General features: G+C 34.1%; 1 protein-coding gene across 2 annotated transcripts in view; it reads right to left on the reverse strand.

Moving 5' to 3' along the window:
- cerkl (CERK like autophagy regulator) overlaps nucleotides 1-21,723 on the reverse strand; it is a 50,466-nt gene extending 28,743 nt beyond the window's left edge. Inside the window, exons 1-2 of one of the 2 annotated variants that reach the window (XM_088605159.1) lie at nucleotides 21,231-21,723; nucleotides 7,203-7,442 (exon numbers count right to left, since the gene is read on the reverse strand). In XM_088605159.1, coding sequence (XP_088461285.1) covers nucleotides 7,203-7,442; nucleotides 21,231-21,579 — 589 coding nt within the window. In that variant the 5' untranslated portion in view covers nucleotides 21,580-21,723. Of the gene's footprint in view, nucleotides 1-7,202; nucleotides 7,446-21,230 lie in introns of both variants that reach the window. The other variant, XM_088605158.1, reaches the window with a different exon arrangement.
- Nucleotides 21,724-26,393: the final 4,670 nt, after the last annotated feature.

Raw genomic sequence — 26,393 nt, forward strand, 5'->3', positions numbered from 1 at the left:
AATGCCTCTTTATGGGGACAAATAGAAGTCCAGTCATGTGAAAAAGAGAACATTAGTGAGTGGTTTTTTTTGCTATTTAGAAATATGTTCCTTGAACTGGTATAGTGTTAATCCACCACATTCATAAGCCACAAGATGCTATAATTCTGAATCATTCTGTTCTTGCATAATGGCATTGAACATTAGAACTAAAAGGCTTTTCATGACAGACAGAAAAATGAGGTATGTCTCCTGGGAATATGAGAAGCACAAATGCTCCCCATCCAGTGAAAGTGGTATTGCAATGATGCTGCGCGGACACACATCTGCCAAGCTGTGCTTCCCTTCTGCCGAGAGGCATTTCATCAGTTTCAGGCCTCCCCTGTTTATTAATTTTGTCTCGCAAGTGGACGGCACTGGTTATCGGCATTGTTGCTCATAGCTGGAATAAATAGTCTTAGAGTTGCGGTTACTGACTTTGGGGCTTTAAAAGCAGATTCACCTGAAGTTCTCTTACCAAATTCTCCTGTCTCATCGTCAAGCTACAGATAATAGCCAACTGTTCCTCTACCAGTAACAAATGTGCTAATATGCAGCAGTTTAAACTTGATCTATCACAAAGCCAGTGAAGCATGAAAAGGAAAGGTTAGTCAGGCTGTGCAGCACACAAAGGTTTAAGAGATGAAGAGAGTACACTTTCAGATTCACATCTGTGCAAGGTTTCCTGTTTCTACTGCAGCACATTACCAGTTAAGTGAAAATACAGAGGAACCTCACACTCAAATATATTGTAAATCCTAACCATGTTAAATAGTACTGCTGCAATACATTGACTTAATTGAAATGTCTTATAGAAGGCAATAAGAAACGATCACCATGGATACGTCCCATGACTTAATGGAAAACCAGCCTGTTAATGTGTAACATAATGCATTCAAACACTTAAGCAATAATATATCTCTCAGAAACAAATGTGTGGGTGTACAGTTGCTACTTATTTATGTTGTGAAATATATGTAGAACAATTCTGATGACATGGAAACCACATTAAGCTATTTTTTTTTTCAAATTGCATATTACTTTTGTTAAAGATGGAACCTAAGCTTCAATAAAATTATAATCTGCTTCTTGCCCTTACTTCACAAGGGTCACATATAATATAATTGTTTGGTCTTAAAGTTATTTGAATAGAAAAACTATATAGAGGAACAGAAAAAGAAAAATCTTGTTAGTGATGTTAGTAATGAAGTTTTATGAGGCAGGTAAAAACTATTCAGAAACTGAAATTGTGACTGTTTTTTTGAGAACAAGGCTGCAAGAATTTAAGTAATCTTTTACCCAAACCTTGACATACAGTAGGTATGGTATGTTTATTCTGGTATTTATTAACTTTTATCCTGAATTTCAATGCTTAAGATTTTTAGCTCTGGACCTTTTAACACAACTGTACAATGTTTTATAAAGTACATGCATGTGCAATCAAAATACAGTCAACATCTACCCCTGTAACTTAATGGACACATACTGTACATGATGTTATTATATTTTAAGTAGTGAGCAGAGAGCTTACTGATGTTTTAGAAGTTTAGCCATGAGCTAAGTATTGATATTTCAGCTGAGCTTCCATTTGCCAAAATGAGTTGAATAATAATCTATAGGAATTTAAAAATACATGATTTCCAGTAATGAAGATCACCTGGATGCTATAGAGCTGTTTGTGAAAGAAGTTAACCTGATAATGAAACATTCTGTTTCAACAATCAGCAGTCCAGAGAAACCGGGGAAATTGACTACCCACATCCTGGATAGCACAGTGTCAATACATGCCAGGACCATCACATCCGTCTAATCCATCTGCTTGATTGTTTTCAGACTGCGGGGGATACAACATGAGAATATCCAAGGAAGAAATTACTTAAGCATCAGCAGAATGACTACAGCTCGCTGTCTACATGAAAATGATTTTCAACCTGAAAGGTGAAAACTCTGTCTTCTATGGGCAAGAGTACATTTGAGATGTGAATAGACAGAGACATGATGGATGAAAACATGTGAAGAGATTGTGGGGATGTTTAAGACAAAAACTGGGACAGTAACAGTGCAGTCTTCTGAGATGTAATCTATTTTAGCACAAGTACAAATCTGGTGCAAACAGAGAGCAATCTAACAACTCAGTGATAGACTGACAATAATGGACAATGACAATGTCTTTAGCCAATAGTTACAGTATGTCATTATTGCAAGCTAAATTATAAAGTGTCCATTTTTCAGTAAGACAAAATTTCACAGTGCTAGGATTACAATGGCACAAATTCTTGAAAACAATGTCGAAGTCGTTGCCAGATTCTTTGATCTATATTTTAACATTTACTGTCATTATGCTTGATATCTCTGTTTACAGTACAAGTCAGCAAAAACTACTGTAAAAAGAAAATATTGAAATGTGTTGATTGCATCAGCATATCATGCCCATGAACTTAATATCTGGTGGAAGCAACTTTGGCTGCAGTTACAACTACATGTTTTGTTATGGCTGCCATATCACCTTTGTACACTGGCTTGATACAATCTTTTTCTCAGTAGATTTGCTCAGTTGCTTATAGACAAACGTTTTCAAAAGGATTACAGTTACATTTTTGACTGGGTTCCTCAAGGACATCCACTTTCATATTCTTAAGCCACTCCAGTGTACCTGTGGCCTTGTGCTTTGGTCATTGTCCTGACGAAAGGTGAATTTTTGTCCCAGTCTAATGTTCGTCCCAGTCAGATTTTCTTCTAGAATTAGCCAGTATTTTGTTCCATATACTATATGTTCCCAGCAGTCTTAATATGCTTTCCCATTCCCTTTGCTGAGGAACAGAGCTATAACTCAACCACTGAACTCTATAACTTCTTTTTGGTCTTACATCTGTTACCATTTTCATCGTTACTTGGCTGCTCAGTTTGGACCGACTGCCTGATCTAGGCAGTGTGTAGCACAGAATTGGAACTTCCCACTTCTTTATGATCAAGCTCACCATGCTCAAAGATATTAAAGGTCTTTGAAATATTTTTCCTCCCTTCTCCTGATCTGTGCCTTTATACAAGTTTAATCCCTTAATTGTTTTGAAAGTTCCTTGGTCTTCACAGTTAAATCTTTGCTTGAAATTCACTACATGACAAAGGTTCACTACAGCAATAATGTAGGTATAATTATTGTGAAATCAAGTGAACCACTAATATTGTACACTACTATTGTCCACTCAACTAATTTTATGCATCTAAATTAGTTTAGGTTGGCCTAAACAGGAAAGGGTTTGAATGCAATCGTGACTTCTGTATTTTCTGATCATATTAATTATCTATTTACCTTGGCTTTTTTTTGCTTTGAATGTGTGGTGTATGATACAGTATGTATCTAAAAATAGGAATTGCTGCTTCAAAGAATCATGACTTCAACTTTTAAAACAATAAAATGTGCAAACTGTGCAAGGGTATAAAATACTTCTGAAAGAAGTAAATTTATGATATATATAAAAAATAACATTTCATAGCATTTCTGAGATTCATATTTACATATAATCACGTAAACTATGGATATGAACAAATCGACTATATGGCTTTTTTATCTTAGTATTTTACAGTATGTTGGTTACAGTATCCACGGCTACTGATAGTACATATAACCTGAGTGTAACTGGTATCCAAAGTAATGAAAAAATTTAAGAGCTATTTTCGTAGATACATTATTGCACAAGAGATAAACAGTAGATATACAGTACAGTAAACAAGCTAGTGGGGCTCAAAGGCAGATAGCTTGTCGATGTAGAGATAATTATGAACCTTTAAATTCAGCAGTGAAGTGATCAGTCAGTATTGCTTTGCATTTTCTTTTCCATGTATTCTTATAGTATGACTAATGTTGACATTGCTTACATTTGTAATTTATTTCTAAATCTGTTCTAAGAAGAATAAAACATGATGTACAACTATAATTGATCATACTTTAAAAGAAAAGGAAAAACTACAAATGTAATAAAAATACTAAATTCTGTTTTACATTCTCTTATTTCTTAGTGAATATGAATTCAATTGCATAATAATATTCTGCCATGGATGTACATACAGCAACAACTGTTCCCCTATGGATGAACTGACACATTGTGTGTTTTTTCTTGTTATTGTGTCTGATATAATCGCAAAAAGGATCAACTTGATCCTAAAGTATAAATATAAGCACTGGCAAGAATACCAATGAAGACTTTTTTTCTCAGGAAATAAGTCATGGGCTATCATGAGGGATATGAAGTAGCTTGATTGACCTGCCCCACAGAAACTGCATTCATAATCTTTGAAAGGGGTTTAGAAAACTCCTAGGCAATCTACATACTGTCATTGGAGGATATCAGAAGACATCCTGATTTGCACAGGTGTCACTATTGTGTAAAAGGTTCTGTAAACTTTTTTTTTCCTCATAGTATAGCTCCAGTTTTGCTAGTGAGCAGGTTTAATCTCAGTGTTGTGTACCTCAGCTGGACCTCTGCATCTCATGTGTCATAGCACATCACATGGCTTGTCAGTGCATTTAAAAGCAGTATAATTTTGTTTCCTGCATTCAGAATTCATCTTAAAAGGAAGGTTTTTAAGGCTCACCTTTTGTCCTGGGTGTCAGATAGACACACCCTCTATTGTGTCAAATTATTTAGGGTTCCTTGGGAACAGTCTGTGTTGTAGAACTGTGATGTACTCGGCAGAGTTAAGCAATGGAAATACAACTGCCGTAACAGGTGAGGAGTGATTTAGCTTCTATAATCCAATGCTCAGAGTTTCCCCTTAGGGAGCATGATTCAGCAGCAGTGACTTAATAGTCTATAAAACAACAAAGATAATCCTGCTATAGAAATAAAGCAATCTTTTATTTACTATTGTGAGAGGCTATCAAGGTATAATTTCGGCGATCAGTCATGCACACCAACATGTGGCACAGCCGATGTGTTTTCCAGATCTGCTAATGTGGGAACCTAATGTACTGCAAGATACCAGTATGTCTTTGTTAATCAGTGCCTGTTTTTTTTTTTTTTGCAGTTTCAAGAAAACGGCCAAATAATTACAGGAAAGGTTACTGAAAGGGAAATTGCCTAGTGCCACCCACTACAGACTAATTTGCTGTCATCGTTGATCTAACCTCAAACTCCAATGCTTTATTTCTGAGACCTTTTCAGCAATTTATTTTTAGCAGCTGCAGAAGTGATAAGTTAAATGGCATTTCAAACCATCATCTAGTACAGGATTGGTCATTTGCAGTGGTTAGGTATGCATCTTATTACCCTTTTTTTTTTTACTACCAGACAAAGTCTGTTGTTCCTTGGTGCTGGTTTCGCAGATTACAAAATAAGACTGTGCCATGTCCTATAGCTTCCCTCAAGGCATGTTATGATAATTATGATAATGAATTCTCGGTTCACAAACAAAGTAAAATACAGCTTTCTTCTGCAATTTTCAAACAATAAATAGCAATATTCCTTTAATCCATAGAAGGCAAGGAGGATTTCCACCTAAAAATAAAGTTTTGTCAGTCTTTGTTTACTAATAGGAAGAAAGGATGGAAAGTGAAACAGAATGAACCAACTAATTATAGATGGGATTACCATGAGATGAGTGAAGCAAACTGATCACTTTTTATTTCCACCTAGTAAGTAAAAAGCAATTCGTCTGAGTAAGAGCTGGAAGGTTACATCATGCAGCATTAGCCGTTGTAACTCTGAAACTCTAATTCAAAGGATTAAGCAGTCCAGTAATAATGCCACAGTTGTATTATCTCCAGACTTCGTCTGCCTCATCAGACCCAAAGGATTTCAAAACCATTCATTTCTAAACTACATTAATTTATGTAAGTCTTCAAGGTTTTATGAGAGAATTGGGTTTAATCTTACCATGTCTCTAAATTATTATCATTACATGAGTACTTTATAACTATATATATATAGATTGCCATGGAGATACAGTGAGTCTAAAGGTAGAACAGGGATGTCTTAATACCTACCTACCTAGATTGAAATGAAGCTAAAGTATTTGCAAATTGTAATATAGTAGTGTCTCATGACAGTTTGTATTTTAGTACCAAATCTACTAATAACACAATGTACTGAAAGTGTAAAGACATTATTCTAAAAACAGAAATGAAGTCCTATTATGAAAATGATGAAATCTAAGAATTTCGGGAAATGCTTCTACTACTAAATACTCTACTTTGCTAACGACAGAAATGGCTGTTAGAAGCACATTCTTCCATTAGGCTCCAGGAGCACTAAGTAGCTAACTACTACTAACTACTTCACAACAGAATCCTTTAAAAAAAGGCAACAGCAATTTAAAACAAACTATATACTTTATCAAGATATATTTATAGGAGTCCCAGATTTCTTTTTGCCACAGTGCCAGAATTTTAAGTATAAGAAAAAGAGACGGCTGGAGTAAAGGAATCTGCCACAGGCTCTTAAGATTTTAGTTTCCTCTTTCATGAATTAATTTGGTTTCAAAAACTTTTGCTTATGAGCAAGTAAAAGCCTTATCATAAAGTTGAAAATAATCTGATACTCACTGTCAAAGTTTTCTTCATTCATCTTTATAGTTACTAAAGCTATCAACGCTATGTTGAAAAGTTATTGTAACAGGGGAATTTCATCAGCATACTTTTTACATCTTGCGTTTTTTATATTGTATGAAAATTAATTAAATGTGTCTGCAATCAGCCTTACATGTCATATACTACTCTACAATACAGCTAAGTCAAAGTACCTCATAGAGCACTCTCTTCTTAAAACAAATACAGTGTGTTAGGTTACACAATACAGATATGAAGTTCAGTTTGATCTGTAAATATAGTCAAAGCGGCTCTAAGAAACTGTTTACAATGACAACCTTATCTCTTGTAGGTACAGTAGGTCTGCACAAAGAAATGCTACACACAAGAAAATGAAATGCAGGAATTAAATTGAGAAGAGCTTGAGTGTTGGAAACAATTTCCACAAGCTTTTAAACATCGTTTCTTCCTTTGTGCAAGATTGTCAAATTAGGAATCCTCTCTTTATGTTTCCAAAAAATATACAGCAGATCAACAGTTATTAAATAAATGTAAAATCAATCCTTCACTTGCTTTATAATACAAGTGCAAATCTTCATTTTAGAGAAATTAACTGCTTTCATACAGTAACTCCAAGCAATGGTATATGGCAAATACATACCATTTAATAAGTCCTTCAGATGTTTGAACCAGACTTCACAGTGGTCCACACTGAGGTTGCTGAGATGGATGGCATGGTCCTTCAGTTTTTTTCCTTTTCTGACACATTGGAAGAGCGTTATTCCTAAAAGAGTCCCGCCTGTCTGCTGGCCCACAGAACGACGCCGTTTTAACTTGACAGCAAAAATGTCCTTCAGCTCCACATATTCGTCTTGATTTGTTTCACTTGCTTTGATATCTCCTGCTGAAATGTACAAAGAACATGGCAGGACAATTACCAATTTTCTACGCATACACATATATACAGTACATATCAAAATAATCAGGTATCTGAATAATCATACCATTTTTAAATGTGCCCTCCGTTTGTTTTTTAACCTAGATGCCCCTAGAAAGGTCTGCAAACATGTTTTTTAACCGATACATCCAGTTGCTCTGCAATATTATCTGGAGAGTCTGATAAATTAAGTTATTGTCTATCTACTAATATGTTTAGCATTCTATCTTGTGAGTTCTGGAATTTAACATTTAGAATTTCACTTTTTATCTATGATGCCTCAAGGTGTCCTCTGAAGTAACTTCTAAAATAGGCATTTAACTATGAGAAAACACAAGGAAAGCACTTTTTGTTTAAAAAAAGGAAAACATAAAAATGCCAGAAACTCTTTCTGTATTTATTCACAAAAACATTCCCTTTAATATTCAAATGCATTTCTTATTACTCAGTTCTACATCTGTCAGTTTGGGCTTTTTATTTTTAAAAATATCCAATTTTATTGTGCCGTTTTTTATGTTGTTCATGTTAAAAACTTCCATCTTAAATTGTATTAGATTGCTGCAGTGATACTGTGAATGTGCTTATGCTTCTGTATTCCCTGTCACCTCCAGCTGAACATTCTAATTATTTGATAAAGTCTGCCAATTAAGCCACATTTAGAAATGTTTCAAAACTGCAATAAACATTAAGTCGATGTACAATCATATCTCTAAATATGTCTGTATCTTCCCATTTAGAACTCTTGCTTCATTAGGAGGATGTTGTCCGTAACTGCGTGTTTCAGAACATTAACTGCCCTCTCACATTACTTAGTAAGATACTGGGCACCATCTGTTCATGCGCGGGATTTAGGTAGACATCTCTTGGATATCATGCTATTTATTTAACTTCACAGCCTCTTCCTATTGTGCCATCTACAAAAAGATTCAATTAAATAAAGATAATCTCTCTTGACAGAGCATTCTGTCAGCAGGAGAAAGGACAAACTGCCCTACATTCAATACTTGAATTTACAAGGAAACATCGTCATTTTGTAGTGCTTTAACAGAAAGAGGAATAGTCCAGAGCACTTTTTTTTCTTAAACATTACAGTAAGCCGAGGCCTTGTCTAAATCAATCTTGGCACATCTGCCTGACGTAAACCGTAAACAGGATTAGACTTGGATTTATCTGCTTGATGCTAATTGTGTTCACAGTTTCTGCACATGTCCACTTTTTTTAAATACGGCCTTTAAAATAAGCCTTCCTGATATAGGAACCTCTGACAGCCATTTTTAAATGCATATGTAAGTTAGGTCTGTCTATATTTCATAGAATTGATGATATTCTGTCTTGGCACTTGCAACTACTTATTAGCTAATTCCCCAATTAAGAATAATAAAATTCTGTTTGAATATGCCACACACTGTGCAAAACCAGTAGGATGCAGACAGCAATAAATCTGAATACTCTTTAATATTGAACTACAGACCTGTTATTTATATCTTGAATTAACGTTTGAAAAACAAACACTGGCAAAAATGTTTACGGTTGGCAGAAAGAAAAGCCAACAGGAAACATAGTTCCGTCTTTAAATTTCCTTCTTTAATTTTAAACAGGTTATGTCAAAATATAACTGCAGTAAATATGTTTAGATGGAATTTAAATTGATATTTCATTAATTCTGTGGAATTTAGAAGGCGTAAACCATAGTGCATACAGTATCATATATTTAACATGTTTAACTTTAATTGAACTCATGCTCAACATGAGTTCAACATTTACATGCAAAGTATTTTCAAAACACTTTTGTGTTCCAAATATCAGTTTTACAAAAATTATTCTGAATGGGGTTGTTGTGTACAACTGGTATTTAATATTCCTAATTTAATCTGCATTTACATACTGTACAAACAAGAATTATCAAGAAAAATGCTATAAAGAATATACAGTACAACATAACCTAACATTTCAGAAAGATCACTTTAGTTTATAATGGGAGCTACCTCCCATTTCTAAATTTATAGTGCTCATCCACATAGGAGAATACTTAGATATGTTGATTCCAATAAAATATTTTTGCTTTAAATTATACCTACGGTAAGTCATCCACATTAAGCTTTTATTTTTAGGTAAGCAATTACCTATGAACTTTTTTCTCTCTATCAATATAAATAATTATTATGCACAGTCTAATTAAATAAATGTTTGCAATCACTGTAATGAAGTGAGCTGAGAAAGGATTTATTAGGATTGCTAATAATAACTTTTATCAATTTGCTGTATTATACGGAGTTTTCTGAGAATTCAGAGTGATTAAGACATACCAGATATACTGTAGAGAGGAAAAGGGTTATTTTTTTCTTTATGGGAGCTATTATTTATGTCTAATTCAGTGGGTTTTCTGTGTGTTTAAGTTGCAGTCAACAAAATGTAAGGTTAAAAACAGAATTTCATTTCTCAACAATTATCTTTTATGTACAAGAAAAAAATTTCTTCAAACCCCTTTACCTTCTTCAGTACCAACCTCTTGGCTCAAAAAATCATAAAATCCCTCTTCCAGTGCCTTTCGCCATCAAAATGGTACATTACTGTATGTCTTTATACATTCTAAGAAAGGAAGACCTTATTAGGCCAAAAGCACCAGTTGCTTTCAACCAGATTAAAAGTAATGCAGAAAATTCACCAAGATGGTTCTAGCTAACATCACTCCGAAAGGGTATTGTGTTTGGGGGGGGGGGGGGGGGGGAAGATAACTTCATCCATCCATTTTCTAACTCCTTTATCTAATACACATGGGAGAGCTGGAGCCTCTCCCGGCAAGCAATGGGTACAAGGCAGGATATACCCTGGATGGGATGCCAGTCCATCACAGGACACACACAGACACAGAAATAAACACACACACACACACACACACACACACACACACACACACACACACACACACACACACACACACACACACACACACACACACACACACACACACACACACACACACACATACACACACATTAACATCAGGGCCAGTTTTCCCAGAAGCCAATTAACCTACAAATACTGTATGTCTTTGTACTGTTGGAGAAAACCAGAGCACCCGGGGGAAAACACAGGCAGAACATACAAACTCCATGCAGATAGCACCCAAGGCCCGAAATGGAACCCAGCATCCAAAATCCTCAACTGCACAATGACACTGTGTGACTGATCTGCTGTTTCATGTTACTTGATAGACGTAAACGCACATCGGCACCCCCTTAGTAGGCATGCGCAGAGGTAGCAAAGGTGATTATTCATATGGTGTCTAAATAATCAAATACGTAAATAAAGATAGTTTCATCAGAGTATTCATAGTCATATTGCTGCAGACATGTATTTTTGTGACTGATTTACATATTCTTAGTGCTGAGTATCCCAGCTAATAACAGAATATTATGTAAAGCACAACATCTTTTTTAAGAGTATGAACTTAAGTACTGTAGGTAAAATATTAGATGAAATTACATATGATAAACAAAAGAAGAGAATACATAATGATTATTCAAATAGGTACTGTATAATAATATGGCTTCATTTTGTTAACTCTTGTATCCAAAAATACTTACAGGCGTTTCATTATCTAACTGCCTATAATGTGTTAACAGTATTAAATATTTAAATGTAAGGTAAATATAGCCCTGGTAGGCTTCAACAGTCTGTACAGCATAGATCCGGATTCTTCTGCATAATGTTTTTTAATAACTATTTTTACTACATAACTTTTTAATATTAAAATGTTGATGCTAAATTACAGTATATGCACAGAATAGCTAGCAAAGCTTATTTCATCCTTAAGTACTGTATTTCAATTAGTACCTTAAAAATAATTCAGGTGGGTAGCTGAGTCAGCATGTGTAAACTGCAAAGGAACAAGTAAAGGTTTATTCCATGCTGAAAAGAGAAGAAATGTTTCAGCCATGGAGCCTTCTTCGGGTGTCACATGTGAGTAGTGGATTGATAGGGTAGCCTAACATAATACTGCCCATGCAGACCTCTAGTGTTCCAAAGCATCCTTTAGATGTCACGGAATACAAAACTGATGCATGGAAAATAAGATCACCTTATAAAATCCAGGACTGATTACATTTATATCAAGTTCAGCCAGATTAGTAGTAATGCAGGCCTCTCGGTAAACTGCTAACACTGCTCTGAAGAGATGCTGTGGCTGGGAAATAAGAGTAAATCCACCATCCAAACTCCTCCACTGTACAGCTTAGGCTGCTCAGAGCTTAACTCCTTAGATTCTCATTCTTATAATCTACAGTATAATGCTCAAGCTACAGACTCTAGCTTGTGTTCATCGAATATCTTGAATATTATTTGTACCATTCTTGCTTATACTGTTGTACTTATTTAATTGGCACTGTTTTTCCATTGATGTGATCAAAACATTACATAAAAGTTTCACTTACTGTAGCTATAGAAAGAACTATAAAAGTACATTAAGAACGATAAACGATTTATTAAAAAATAATGCACATATGTTCATTCTTTATAAAGTAAAAAGTACGTAACCTAAGCTTTCAACCAGACAATTAACGTACATTATAACAAAATGTGTCAAATAATGTGAAATAGAGGCTTCTTAATTTACAGTTTGCAAGACAGTGTGACATACTCCAAATGTAAATTAAAGGGCTAATAATCTGATGAATCAAATGCAGTATATGTCTGTTGTTTTTAGACACCAGTTCTCACATAAACAGCAGTTTAAGACTCATTGTTATTTTGCTGGTGATTTTCATGTCAGGGCTGCTTCTGATTTAGTTCTCTGTGGCATAAGATTGTCCTTATGTTCAAGGTCATTTTTTAATGGGAGATATAAGAGTCAGGATCAATAGGACATGCCTGGTGAATATGTCTACACAGGAACACATACTATTCTGCTTTGTCTTCCTGTTGATTTGCTTTGTTCTTTTGTACTTGCAGATTGTTCTTTAATCAAGGTAGATATTAGACCTGTACTGTATATAATAATGGTGCATTTATTCGCAATCTATGATTAAATCAGTTTACTCCAATGTTAGGACAATGAAAACTTACAAATTAATCCTGTGTACAACAAGTTGAAACATTTTTATTGTATTAAATGTATAATACAGGTCCCATATTATAATCTTACAAATTTCTGAATTGTAAATTTTGAATTTCTGAATCTGTTTAATTGTTCAGCTTAGAATTGGGTCAGGTTTATAGTACTGTATATTTATCATGCCAAACATGCTGTATATGATACATACTGTATCTATTTCAACAGTTTCCCAAGCTACTATTTTCAATGTATTGAGTAGGAAATCTTTATTACCTATATTTAAATTGAATTTCTTAAATATTTAAATTTAAACTGAATGCACACATTTCTGCGCTGGTATTTGAAATTTATGAAGAGATATGATTGCTTGAAGCAAACTGTGGTTTACAACCTTGCCACTGTCATTTTTTGGCAAATATGAGGCTGATTTAAAATGACATGATCGGAACAGCCCTTAATTTCAGTCACAGTAAGAAGTCCAAAGATTAAATAAAACTGTGCAGTCTTCTAGAAAACTTTATTGCTTCCAGATGGATACATGCTTCCTCCCAGCACTGATCGAGCTCACTGTGTACATGGGGTGCCATTTTCATATCATCATGCAATTAATGATTTGACAAAACACATCAATTTTAAACAGGATTTAAAACATTAGAATAATCTAATATAACCAGTAGAATGATTGGCATTCATTCACTATAGAAAATAAAAAGGACAATATCTCAAATATTCTAAACAAATTTCAATCTCAAATACAACATTACCATAGTGTGACAGTTTGTGACCTTTTGTGAACTTTACTTGGCTGAATCCTCTGCAAGAATATGTGTATTGCATGTTCTGAAACAAATATTCAAGGTTTCTTAAAGCTAAAACAAACAGGCACTCAAAAGTAATAGAAATTCAATGTTTTTTTGTAACCCAGCTGCACTTTTAAGTTTTCTTCCCAGATGACAGAAATATTTAAGCAAATATGTTTTGCCTTTTATAGAAGTATAAAAGAAGTTTTATTTTCCAATATTATAACGTGATTAATGCATAGTGTTTTTGCAAAGCAAACTAATATTGTATACTGAAAACTGTCCAAGCAAAAAAGGCTTTGCCAGGTCAGATTGCATGCTCTTTGCCCCATGTTGTGTTGTGCCATGTGTTGCCCTGCATGCTGTCTAATACCATATTTTCCACCTGTGCCTGTAGAGTTCTGTGTGCCCAAACTGACACAACAAATTCAATATTTACATTTTTATATTACTGTTTTCCAGCACGCAGGAAGCAAACAAAGAAGTCAAACGTCTGTTCCTTTTGTTAAATTATTTTTATGGTGTACTTTGTATTCGTAATACCAAGGAGCAGCAAATTAAACTTCAATAGTTGAGACACATAAAATGCAACTAATTACCTTTTAAATACATTAAAATACAGCAGGAAGATAAAAATGAGTCTTTCGTTGTTCCATTCCTGAGAGATACAAAATCTTTTTCTGAACATATACTGTATAAACCTTCAAGGATTCTTCCTTCTACTGTCAAAATGCTTTCTTTGTGGATGTTCTTTATCAGTATAAATATGTTGCAACTGAAAATAACTTAAGAGACTCCAGTTCTAACTGGTGACTCATAACTTTAATTGTACTTTAATTGTACTTTCACACACAAAAGAACTATGAAGTGCATCTGGAAGTACATTTTGTGCAAGAATGTATTGTCTTACACAATATATTTGCATTAATGATAGTAAGGCTAATCTGCTTACCAAATTTGTGCTTTTCTACAAATTGGTCTTTATGCCATCAAGATCTGTTTCTAAGAGACAACTAATTGAATGGTTTAACATCTGTTGCTTTGAGATTTCTACAGCTAGCTGTCACTTTAAGGCACCTAAATAAACTATACCAAAGAAGAAAATCTCTGAAATACCAATCATTATTTTTCCCCAGTGTCAACAAATCATGTTTAAGAAAATATGTTTAAGAAATTGAGATTATCAGTCATAATTTAGCCTACACTGTATTTAAACTAACACAATACGAGCATACTAAAAAGATGAGAGGAGAGGTAAACAAATGAAATAACCAAGGTTAGATATGCTACAGTATATTGGTGTACTAAAACTAAATCACCTTTACTTAAAAAGGAAGTTAAATCTTTTTTTTAAAAACATATTTGCTACAATATCTAACATTATAAAGCTACAACATGATCTATTTAAACACCCATGACATAAGGTAGGAACAGCTTCTGGTATCATTATAGTCATTCTACCTCAGAGACATAGTGAGTCACAGAAAAGATATTAAAGCAGACTCAGTGTTTATTAGACAGTGGGATGTAAACTAAGCCCATAATGATTGAAAAATGTTTGTCACTTTGTCTTCTCCCTCGACAGCACAAAAGAGGATCAAGTAACCTCAGTGGTACAATTAATTTCTGAAATTTGAGGAAAGGCTGGTCTTAAGAGTCATAGAATCATGAAAATAAATGTATAAAGAAGTTGTCTTGCTGGTCAATTAAATTCCTCAAAGCCACAATAAAAAAGGGATAGAATCAGTGTCTTCCTAAGCCTGAAAACAACAATAAAACAACTATTCTTTGAAACACGACCTAACACAGGGATTATAATAAGTGATCAATCTCATAAAAATTGACCTTTATTATGTTATATGTAATAATTCCATTAATAGAAGCTATAAGCTATCATGAATTCAATAAAATTGACTTAATCAAAACTGAATTTACATTTTGTGTTCTTTAATAAATAAATAGGTTTGTAACATTGATGATGGAGTGAAGAAAGTGATGTCTGTCTGATCTGAGGTCACAGAATAAAAATAACAGGATAATATGGATACAAGAACAGCCTAGGTATGAAACCATACAGAAATTCACTGCTGTATGCTGTCTGTTGCATTTTTTGTCCACTGAAGCTTTTTGTTTCCATCAGCTTGGCAGGATTTGAGACCACAGAGTGGACCATTTTGTACCATTCGCTTTGGTTCTTAAATCACTGCTATAAATCGTAACTGTGTACTGCAAACTACATGTGATTGTTATGTTCCAGTAATTAAAGTACTACAGTACTTACAGTAACACCTGAATTGTGAGTGAATAAGAGAGTCTTTCGCTTGTAAAGCAACATCTGATATGAAATAGAAAAAAAATAGTAAGCAAAATCAATATGAAAAGCATTTCATGTAATTGGTAAAGGAGATAAACAGAAACAAAATCCATCAAAAGATTATAGCCTTGACGTAAACAGAACATATAATCCAGCTCAATATATTTTTTTGTTTTAGGATTATATTGCCTTGCCCTAGTGACTGTGTTCTCCAGATGAACTCTGTAGCAATTACAGACAAACATTTGGACACAGTTTTGACATGTAAGGAAAAAGTATTCTGTTATATAAATAAGATCCTTTTATCACTATTCAAATGTTTCAAACAGCCTTTACACAGTAGAGTTGATCCTCCCCTTGAACCTCAGGTCAGAAAATATTTAAGACAAGTGACAAAAAATATCCAGACTAACCAATTTACAAATGTATGCTCACCAACGTGGAATACAAGATATACAGTAAGAGTCACTTAATATAGCCAAAATGTTTGACTGTGCTCCCAGTTACGCAAAGGACACAACACTAACACTGGATCACTGGTTTACTAAGCATCAGGTAGGTAGTCCATGAAGATCAGTATCAGTGTACTGTACATAACGTTTGATTATTTTTAAGTAAAACATACTGTAAGTGTATGCTTGTTGATTACCTATAGACTCCAAATCACAGATCATAATCATTACAGCTGCAACAAAACTGTGTGAGATAATAAAATTATTGTATACAAATTGATCTGTTGCCCCCATTGATCCTATTGTTTATCTTATGGAACACTAGTAAATATCCCCATTTAACTAAATTACCAAGCTTTATTTGTAGAAATCCAAAAAGGATTTCATTCGCTTTTCATGTTAGCTCATTCCTCAATTATCATATGGACTGTATTTGTAACTCTGACATTAAAATGCATTGTCGTGTTCTGTAACACAGTGTTCAGGCTGCATCTGTGGAACCTTTAGCTGATGATAAAGTAATACTGTTGTTTATCATTTTTATAGATCATTAATTTTTAACAACAGGGATAACAGCATTAACAAATGCATTAACTAACATTTCAAGACTGAAATGGAGCATTTAATTTGATTGTTGTTTGTGCTGCATAGAGTACAACCAATCTTTGACTATGGTGAAATAAAACAGTGGTAGTGATCAACATGAAATTGTATCACTACTGTATCTCCCTAATTTACTTTTCTTATGTTCAATTGTTATGAATTCCTAATGGATAGAATGTGCAGAAATGATCAAAGGATTAGTCAGATCTTCATAGTGTTTTGTTTTTATAGTGGTTGAATAAGCTTGCTTTGTGTGTTGGTGCACCACTAGAAATAAGCGTAAGAAATTCTGTAAATTAAATAGTAGAAGAATGTATGAAGAAATACATCAATTGTTGAGCAAAACAAGATTTAAAAATCTTCCATGAAAATCTGACAAGCTCACTGTGTTTGACATGGTAAATTTACTTCAGCATTGACTAATGATTCTTCAGTCAATCATCAAAAATTAAGTATTGTATGGTTTATGTACCTACCAACTGTGTTTCTTCTACTTCAATTACAGCAAGCTTCTTTGAACATACACCTTTTCCCCCAAAAACATAGCATTTTTGAAGTTGAATAAAGCATCTACAAAAGGTTATACTGCTAAAAATTGAAACAAATATATTCAGCTCTGAAGTCCTATGTACAAAATAATGAGATATGAATAATCCCTTGCCTAGATTATTCTAAAATTGTTTCTAAGTATTTAAGGAAAGAATAAAATTATAATGGAAAAGTATTATGCTTATGTTGTTTTCAAGGTTCATATTTAATCATACTATATGGCATGAACTGTACTTACCACTAGGATTAATCTGTTCAAATATGCCAAACCTTCCACTAAATCTGGAGGACAGAGGACACTATTAGGATAAAACATCCCGAGGCAGAAAAGAATCACATAACCATCAAATAGAGAAACACAGCATATTAGTGCTTCCCTGTCATTTTTTGGCAGTTTTGTGATAGCATTTGGTAAAGGCCATAGGGGGTGATTAGATGGATGCTTTCTTTGTAATGAGAGTTCTGGCTTAATAACATTGGCTTGCATCACAGACAAAAACGCTGTCTATTCAGCTTAAACAAAATAAAATGAAAGCTTTACTATTTCTAAACTGGATTGTAAATGCTTTCAGAAACTCTATTATACAGTAAAACACAACAAAAACAAGGCCACTTTAATGTTACCAATGCTACCAATGTAGGGCACATTTAAGATTTGTTGTGTTTGGTTTTATTAAAATACTCATATAATTGTATTACTGAACTCCTAAATAATAACATTTACTTTCCTTATGACTGAGAGTCAACACGTAGATAAAAAGAAATATACTTAAATTAGCCTTGGCTACATAAAATATTAAATAGGCAAATGTTGTAGATAAAATGTTCTTTAATAAGAACCAAGAAGGTGAAGTAAATTTACAACTGAAATAATAACCATTTGTTCTCCATGTTTAAGGAGAAAAAAAATATTAATTTAAGTTATTAAATTATTAATAAGTCATATAAATGAATGTTACATTTACAGCTAAATTAATAAAGATTCATTAAACTATTTAATATAGTAAAAATATGCAGTTTTGTAAAGTAATATCAGACAGGAGGTGCATTTTTTGAGTATCATTTACTTGGACATTTGCTAACTGTCCACAAGACTGACAGATGCCTTACTTTAGGTGGTCATAACAAACGGCTGGTGTCTATTACAAGCACATCTGTTCCACATGACTTTTTTGGCATCATATCCCTTGTCATTTTTTGTCTATTTTCTGTGTTTGCTTTCTATTCCTGCAGTATTGTACTATCACATTTTCACTATTCCATATAGATATATATTTATAAATGAAAAAGATATGGACTTGAATATTAGATACACCATTTGCAAATCACACATGCATAAGGATAAAATATTACTGTTATACTGTATAGATATAGCAGACAGACCATCTGACACATTAAGCCACTGCTTTGAACACAAGATACTAGAACAGTGAAGAACATGAATGGGGTAATATTCATGCAAGGTAAAATACAGTTATCATCAAAAATACACAATGTATGTATTCAGATTTTTTCTTATAGGGACATAGCATCTTGAGGTTCTACAGCAACAAGAAATCATTTTTTGAGACTATAATAGCTCAAAATGTTTCTTTTACTATCCATTGACCCATCCATCCTAATATAATCAATTTATTAGGATTTAGGTAAAACAGAGAGTAAGGCAGTTTTCTTAACAATGTTTAAAATTCTGAAACTCACTTGGAAGTGTTGATAATAAAACATCAGATGCATTCAAGACTGATATTAATTTGAATCTTCCAAAATTTTAATATGATGCATTTGTAGAGCTGTGTGTTCAAGTGTGACTGAGTGCACCTTAAGGTATGTGTATGCGGATCTTAAAATTCCATTTGTCCCAGCAATGAGGATTTCTAAAGGCTCATTTAATTACTTTGTGGTGCAGCCCCTGTACAGTATATGCATTATTTTGACAATAAAAATAGATCAAACGTGGGCAGAGATAGACATTTACACTTTTCCAAATAATTGGAAAAATATATAACTGTCCTTAATGAATAAATTTCATTTAAATCCACGGGATTATACCAATGTGAAAAATGGATGTCAAAGTTAGAGGGTATATTCAGTGCTACCTCTCCATAAGTGCTCCTAAAAAAAGTACTTTTTCCCCCTGAAAAAGCACATTATTTTAAATGATTTTGGGTTGAAAATAAAATGTTACCTAATACAACAGATATACGATATTGACATGTTACAATGACCTTAGTGGTCAGACATCCCCACACAAAGTGCCACATTACCTCAAGGCTTATACTGTATGTGTATAGGTAGTGGTTCCCGGGAAAAAAAAAAACGTGAAATTCTACAAACTAATCTCTTTACAAGTTGGATCAGGATAAGATGAAAAACAAACAACAGTTGCCCATGATACAGATACATAAACAAAATATAATGCATCCAACAAAGAATCTTGATAAAAAACAGAAGTATTAAAAATAATTTAATGGCATGACTTTCAAGTGAACACTGAGATGGAGTGGTGGGATGTACTGTAGGATGTTTTTGAAGTTTGACATTACATCGATTTATTTAAAAAATATATTGGTGAATATTAAACAAGTGCTTAGAGTTCAAATAGTGGATCTCCTAGCATACAGATCTGGTCAATAGAAATTCCTTTTGCCTTGTATAAAGTGCTAGGCCAAATGCATGCACTAGCTAGAGCCTTTCATTTCCATTCACCCCCTATCAGTTAACAGATGTTTCACACTGCACTCAGACAAAGCCATAATTGTGAAGTACATACTAGGATATGTTCACCCACTATCATGTATCTTCCTAACTCTTCTTAGTGCTGTCACCTCAGCTTTTAATCACTCGGCCGTCTGTTAAACACATTCATGCAAATTAAATTACATTTTTACTGCACCTTCTTTTTCATCATTTGGTAATATTCTATATCACCAGTTGTATAACTTTCAAGTAGGAAAATAACTGTTTGTGGGGCCCTAAAAATGAAAATAAACATGGATTTTTAAAATGGTCTTTCTCCATTTTAAATGGTCCTGTTCTGTCTAATGGACCATTGAACTGAACAAGACAGTTTAAAATGAACAAAAGCAATTGAAAAATTGCAAATTTACTGTATTTCTTATGTTCAAACTTTCTTTACGACAAACTTGAGCTGTGCTTTCAGTGGAATTGTTTTAAACATAAAAAGTTCACAAATGTTTGGAATAAATAAAACAGACTAAATAAACACATTATATACCAGGATAATGACATATATTGAAAAAATAGAATGTATCTTTTGTAAGCTTCTAAATCACCTTATGTTTGTGCACTTTTTCTCAGAACAGAGATTTGGGATCATACCAGTTTGATAGCGTTCTAGGCCTACTGTGGCTTACCTAAGGTATTTGCTTAGAAAATTAACTTAATTTTATTGTTTGGATACTTTAACCTACACTGTGTACATGTTATATATATATATTTCCACACACAACTACAGAAGACCCCACAGACCCCTCAAAATGTTGTGCGATTGATTCATTTTAATTTTCATCATGTGTTCTTGGTATCTCGAGCGCTGATGCAGCTCTCCAGTCGCACCTCTAGAGAGCATTTACTGCATTATAGTTAACTTTATAAAACTGCGAAAACACAAACACACCCTTCATCATACTTTGGTGTGCTTTGGAATACAAAGCTTTAAAACTCACTCAATCATTGTTCCTAAAAAAAGTGATATTACTAAGTATTATGAACTAAAGATTTAACTAAAGAGTGTTCAGCCTGTTGTTTGCAATTTTGAGCGCCGAATGTTTTGGATTGTGTACAGGTTTTAAGAATACAAAAAATAAATAAAAGCGCAACATATCGAGGGTTTTCATTTTCAGGACCTTCTCCCCTTTATTATAATTCTGCCTTCTCGCATATTTCATTGCATGAATAAAATGAAAAATAGCAGTGCCGCTCGTATTGCCATGGAAACAGAGCAAACACTGCACAACCCACCTGTAGGGGTCTCGGGTTGGATCTGAGTCCATATCACCCTGGTCGCTGTCAACACTACGTCGCAGCTTCTTTTTTCTATCTGAAATATCCCTCTGACAATCGGCTCCTCGGTTTCAGCTCTTTGATCTGTATCTCCTCGATTTCGCTCTTCTGGATCTGAAGCTACGGAAGCGGCTGTGAAGAGCTGCGGGACCGAGAACGATCGCTGTTGTTCTCGTTTCTTTTTCTTTCTCTTCTTGCCTGGATTGTCTGTGCTGACTGGAGACACCGGTTGCGTCTCCTGTAACTCTTCTAAGCTCTCCGACCAGGCATTTAGGATGTTACCACATCTGCGAGGGGACTCAAACATAACTTACTTATTCCTGCAGCATAAAAATGAATAACTAGCACCTTTCTCTGGGAATATTTTAACAGGTCAGCGCGCCCCCCTGATGCTGCTGTGAAACTTCCTGCTTAGTGTCTGTTTGGTTTCAGTCAATGCGCGCTCCCGTCGGGCGTCTGCAGTTCTGGTTACGCGCCTGGTCAGCCACTGTTCCCTCTCTTGTCCCTCCACAGGTATACAATAACTGGATTGTGTAACGTTTTTTGCGGTCTGCAGTATAATATTACATAGTATACATCCGTATCAAACACACGCATCCCACTATCAATTGAGATATAGAAACTGAATTTTTACAATTTATCCCAAAAGAATGCAGTCCATAAAAAAGAATAAATCAAGAAAAATATATGATTTAATTGGACATTGTTTACTCATACAATTACACACTTCCTATAAAATAAAGTTGAACTAACCAGACCTTGGCAATTAGCCTGCATAGTATAGCAAATATGGACATCTGAGGCTATTTTGCAGGCTGAAATTAAGTACAACTATAATCTTCAGCTTGAAAATGGTTTAAATCATATAAGTATAATTGGTTTTAAGTATAGGCATGCCATTAAAAGAGAATTTAATCTTACAGACCTATCGATTTGTTAACTTTTTCCTTGTACTTTACTGTTGTCTGAAACCACAGTACAGTAAAGACGCATCATGGGATCTCCTGTTTCTGTTTCAAAAGAACCTTCACTTCCTTGTCATTCCATTATGTAGGATCATGGAATGGGGTAGAAACATTTATTTCCATGCCTCTTCTGCATGGATATGCACGGTACGTCTGTAACCCATATACAGGCTTATGATTGTTTTGTTAATGATGGTGGAAAACATTATGACAGCAAACAGTTTTGAAACATTTTTGTTTCTGTTTTAAACTATTAATAGCCCATGACAGAGTGATTGTTTTTTCTTTCTTTTGATGACTATGAAATACTCCAATATTTCCCACTACCCTTCTGGTATGTTTGTGAGTGTGTATGTGATATGAATGAAGTGTGAATGATACTTACCTTTTTTGTTTTCCTAAAATCACTGCAGTGTTTTCCCCAGTGGAGTATTGTATTGTGTTAATCAAGATGGCCACCAGTCAACTTTCCCGTTTGTAGTATCCCTATTTTGATGGCAATAAATCTAGTTTTGTTTGGATTTGGAGACTGCTGTTTGGGAGTTTCTTTTCTTTTGAGCCAAACCTGGTCGCTTGGCAGGTGGCATAGCCCTAGTCCCTGGTACAATTCAGAAGGACTAGGATTTGAAATGTGCAAGGGGATTAAACGTTTTTAAACTGGTTTGTTTTACACAGTAGGTCCCACTCAGTGTATTTCACTTCTATGAACTCTAGCTCCAGAAAGGCTAAACAAGGTATAGAGAAACAGAAATTGAATAAGGTAGATCTTTACTCTCCTGGAATGTTTGTGCCACAAATAGACCTGAAATAGTCACATATGTGACTAGTGCATGCACAGATGACTAAAGAAGAATCCAAGTTATCATTATACTTAAATGACATTTGAATGAGAAAAAAATGTTTTGATGTGTCTTCAATCATGATTATAGGACATAATTTATTGCTACCTTTTTGAAGTCATTCAAGGTATCTGGTATAAAGAAATGTTATGTTCTCTTAAAGACATCTTCTGTATCTAACAAATAAATTAAAATAACATTTTTATTGTTTTAAAATATATATTACAGCATAGCCTGTGTACAGTAGTTCTAATGTCTTCCAATGTAGAGAAAGACATTTACAGTTGTTGAAATAATCATAAATTGCCATGTATCTTAAAACCATCCATCCATTTTCTAACCGATTCATCCGATTCAGAGTCACAGGGGGGTCTGAGCCTGTCCTGGCAAGCTGCATGTTAACTATATTTATATTTTATTTAATACATTTTCATGCGTTTGATTAACAGGAAACTATCGTTTAAATAATCTTAGATTGTGTTTAATATACCCTTATATGACGGCTATCTGTTAAAAAATAGGCAATTCTAAATTTTAAGAAAGTTTTATGCGTATTTTTTAAGATTTTAAGATATATTTAACTCATTTTATATGAAAGAGGGTATATTCAGAATATTCTCACTAATATTAATCCATTGTTTATACAGTACATCCTTTAAAATAGTTCATTTTAAAATATAGAAAAAGAGATTAGACACATCTAGAGAGATCCCCTTAAAATGATCAGTTGTGATAAGGGCATCAAAAACACTTAAAACAACTTAAGAAAATGCTTCTAACCATTTAATCAGATTTCTGTTTGAGATCAGCAATTTTGTATCCAAGACGTTCAAACAAAAGTTCAGCACCATGGACAGCTCTCAGAATTAAGGCACGTAAGCACACGTTTATTATTAGCTCAATACGTCTTGAAACATGTTAGATTTAAAATGAATTCAGTTGTAGGCCTACGTCAAATACTGTATATCATCATTCACAGACTTCAGTCGAAAACATTAGAAGTAAGCGCAGCAACAGTTGAGATTTGTCCTTCGCGGCATCACTTATCCCCCATTACAACTAAATGAATATCAATTTGGCACTACCTGTGCCAAGCTCAGGAACAAAAGGTTGGAAATGCATTACTTTTGATAATCTGTTTATTTTCTCTTTCGTAAAATCTAAGTAGAAATTTTATTTACATTGGCTTTGAAGGAATACGTTACAAACGTCAACGTATTTTATTACTTGCTGCATGACTAACCTGTCCTTTTTGTGTCGTTTTCTATTCTTGCTTGTAGTTTATATGCTGCGTAATTTCCCGTTGTGTAAGCCAAAAGAGTTATACAACGTCCTGTAATGTATGCGTATTGTACAGCAATCCATCGTGGAATCAGTGTAACACTAAACAGGCCTATGCCCCCAATACATTTCCCCAGATGACCATTGTAATATTGCCAACAATACTGTATGTATGCTACAGTCTCAGTAAATTAAATATTTCGGTACTACAATAAACAACTATAATACAGCTGTATATGACAGTCCTTTGTTATTTCAACACAACATGTGTTGTACGATTGGTCATAGAAAAACTAAAGCAACCGATATCATACTCAGTATATTTATATTATTTATCGCCATTACAAAAAATGTCTCACTTGTAAAAGAATATTAGGGTGTTATGTGAATACACGTTTATAGTTAAATCACTGAAACAACTGAATATACTACTGTATTTCTATGGTAGCATACATAAGCGTTTAGTTTAGTTAAAATAATTACAATTCCTAATAATACGTTCATTATTTTAGCATTTCAAAATTCTAAGTAATGTTTGAATGGATACAGTATGCATTTTTGCATTTGTTACGCAGTGTGTTATGTAACTTTTTAAAAGACGTAGTAATCTTTTGTACGACAAATTCTGGTCAAATATATCCTTCAGCTTATAAAATAAATATTACCCAGTGAAGAGTCAAAGCGGTCCGTACCATAAATTTTCAAATGGGAAAAGGTGAAACTGGAACCTTCACCTGTTAATGAATAAAGGTGTGATTTCTGAGGAATCAGTAGTACTGTACTATCAGAGCGCAATTTATACTGTAAAAATTTGTCATTAAATTCTTGCTGTAGCAGTCTCGGGAACACAAAAAATGCGGACTTGGACTGTGGATGAAGTTTATAATCTTCATTGCCAAGGTAAAATTGATTTTTAAACAGTTTGGGTGACGTCAATAGATGTTAAACTGCACAGTATAAGGTACTGTATATAAAAACGTTAGAGCACAGGGTACTTTCATACGGACCATGAGTGTCGAAGTTTTAAAACCTAAATTGAAAATGTTGATTTGATTCTGTTGCATATTGTTATTTCATACACCGCTATTTGATTTGTATTATGTTAATTTATGCGATAGAAGACTGACAGGTGGCAATGCGTATGATGAGCTCTCTATGAAAGAAGTCAGGTAATTGAAAAGGTTTGTTGTCTTGAAAAAAAAGCTGTCCAGATAGTCATTAAACTTTAAGGGGAATAAATCTGCAGAATATGTTTCTGACATTGGCACTGGTTCTGTGGTATTTTTTCCCATCAGATGAAAGTACTGTGTTATGCAGTGTGCATTCATGCATAAACAATATAATTTTCATAAATTAAAACCTCCCCTGCAGAAGGAACATCTGTGCCTGCCTTGGCTTGAATAAAAGATGGTGGCATGTGAAATGCCCCTTGACTCACTAAGAAATCCGTGTGTTTTTGCTGTGGCACAAAGCCTTTCGTTTTGTCCTTTAGCGATTATTATCATAAACTTTCATGTTGGTGAAGTATGCTTACGTTGGTTAATTTGATTTCATATAACGCACTAGTCTGTATGAATAGAGAACGTACAGTATAATATATTATACTGATATTTCTGATTTTTTTTCTGTGGTTAACTGATGATATTTTCCTTGTTTATTTTTCTTTGATTTTGCATTAATGATTCCTAACTCGTGTTATTGAATGCTTTACTTCAAAACTAATTTGACAAGTCGAGATCCAGCTCTTCAGAGAATGCTCTTTTTGGAAAAAGACAGAATTAATAATGTAACAATTACCCTGTTATTCTGGACGTAAGAATATGACATATCTGAGGTAGAGAAAGAGAGACCAGAATATGCTAATATGATTTAAACTACTGCCGAGGGGGAAACAAATGTTGCCAAGTATACAGTCAACGGATACCTAATTCACAGCCACCGTGTATATGGCGCCTGCGATCTTCACATTGTGTTGGAGTGAGCTGGACTGAAAATGTCTCAGTGGGTTTTGCCTTGGGGGCAAACTGGGCCGAGAC

This window comes from Lepisosteus platostomus, chromosome 14 (genome assembly GCF_059453375.1).
Source record: "Lepisosteus platostomus isolate fLepPlt1 chromosome 14, fLepPlt1.hap1, whole genome shotgun sequence".
Taxonomy (NCBI): domain Eukaryota; kingdom Metazoa; phylum Chordata; class Actinopteri; order Semionotiformes; family Lepisosteidae; genus Lepisosteus; species Lepisosteus platostomus.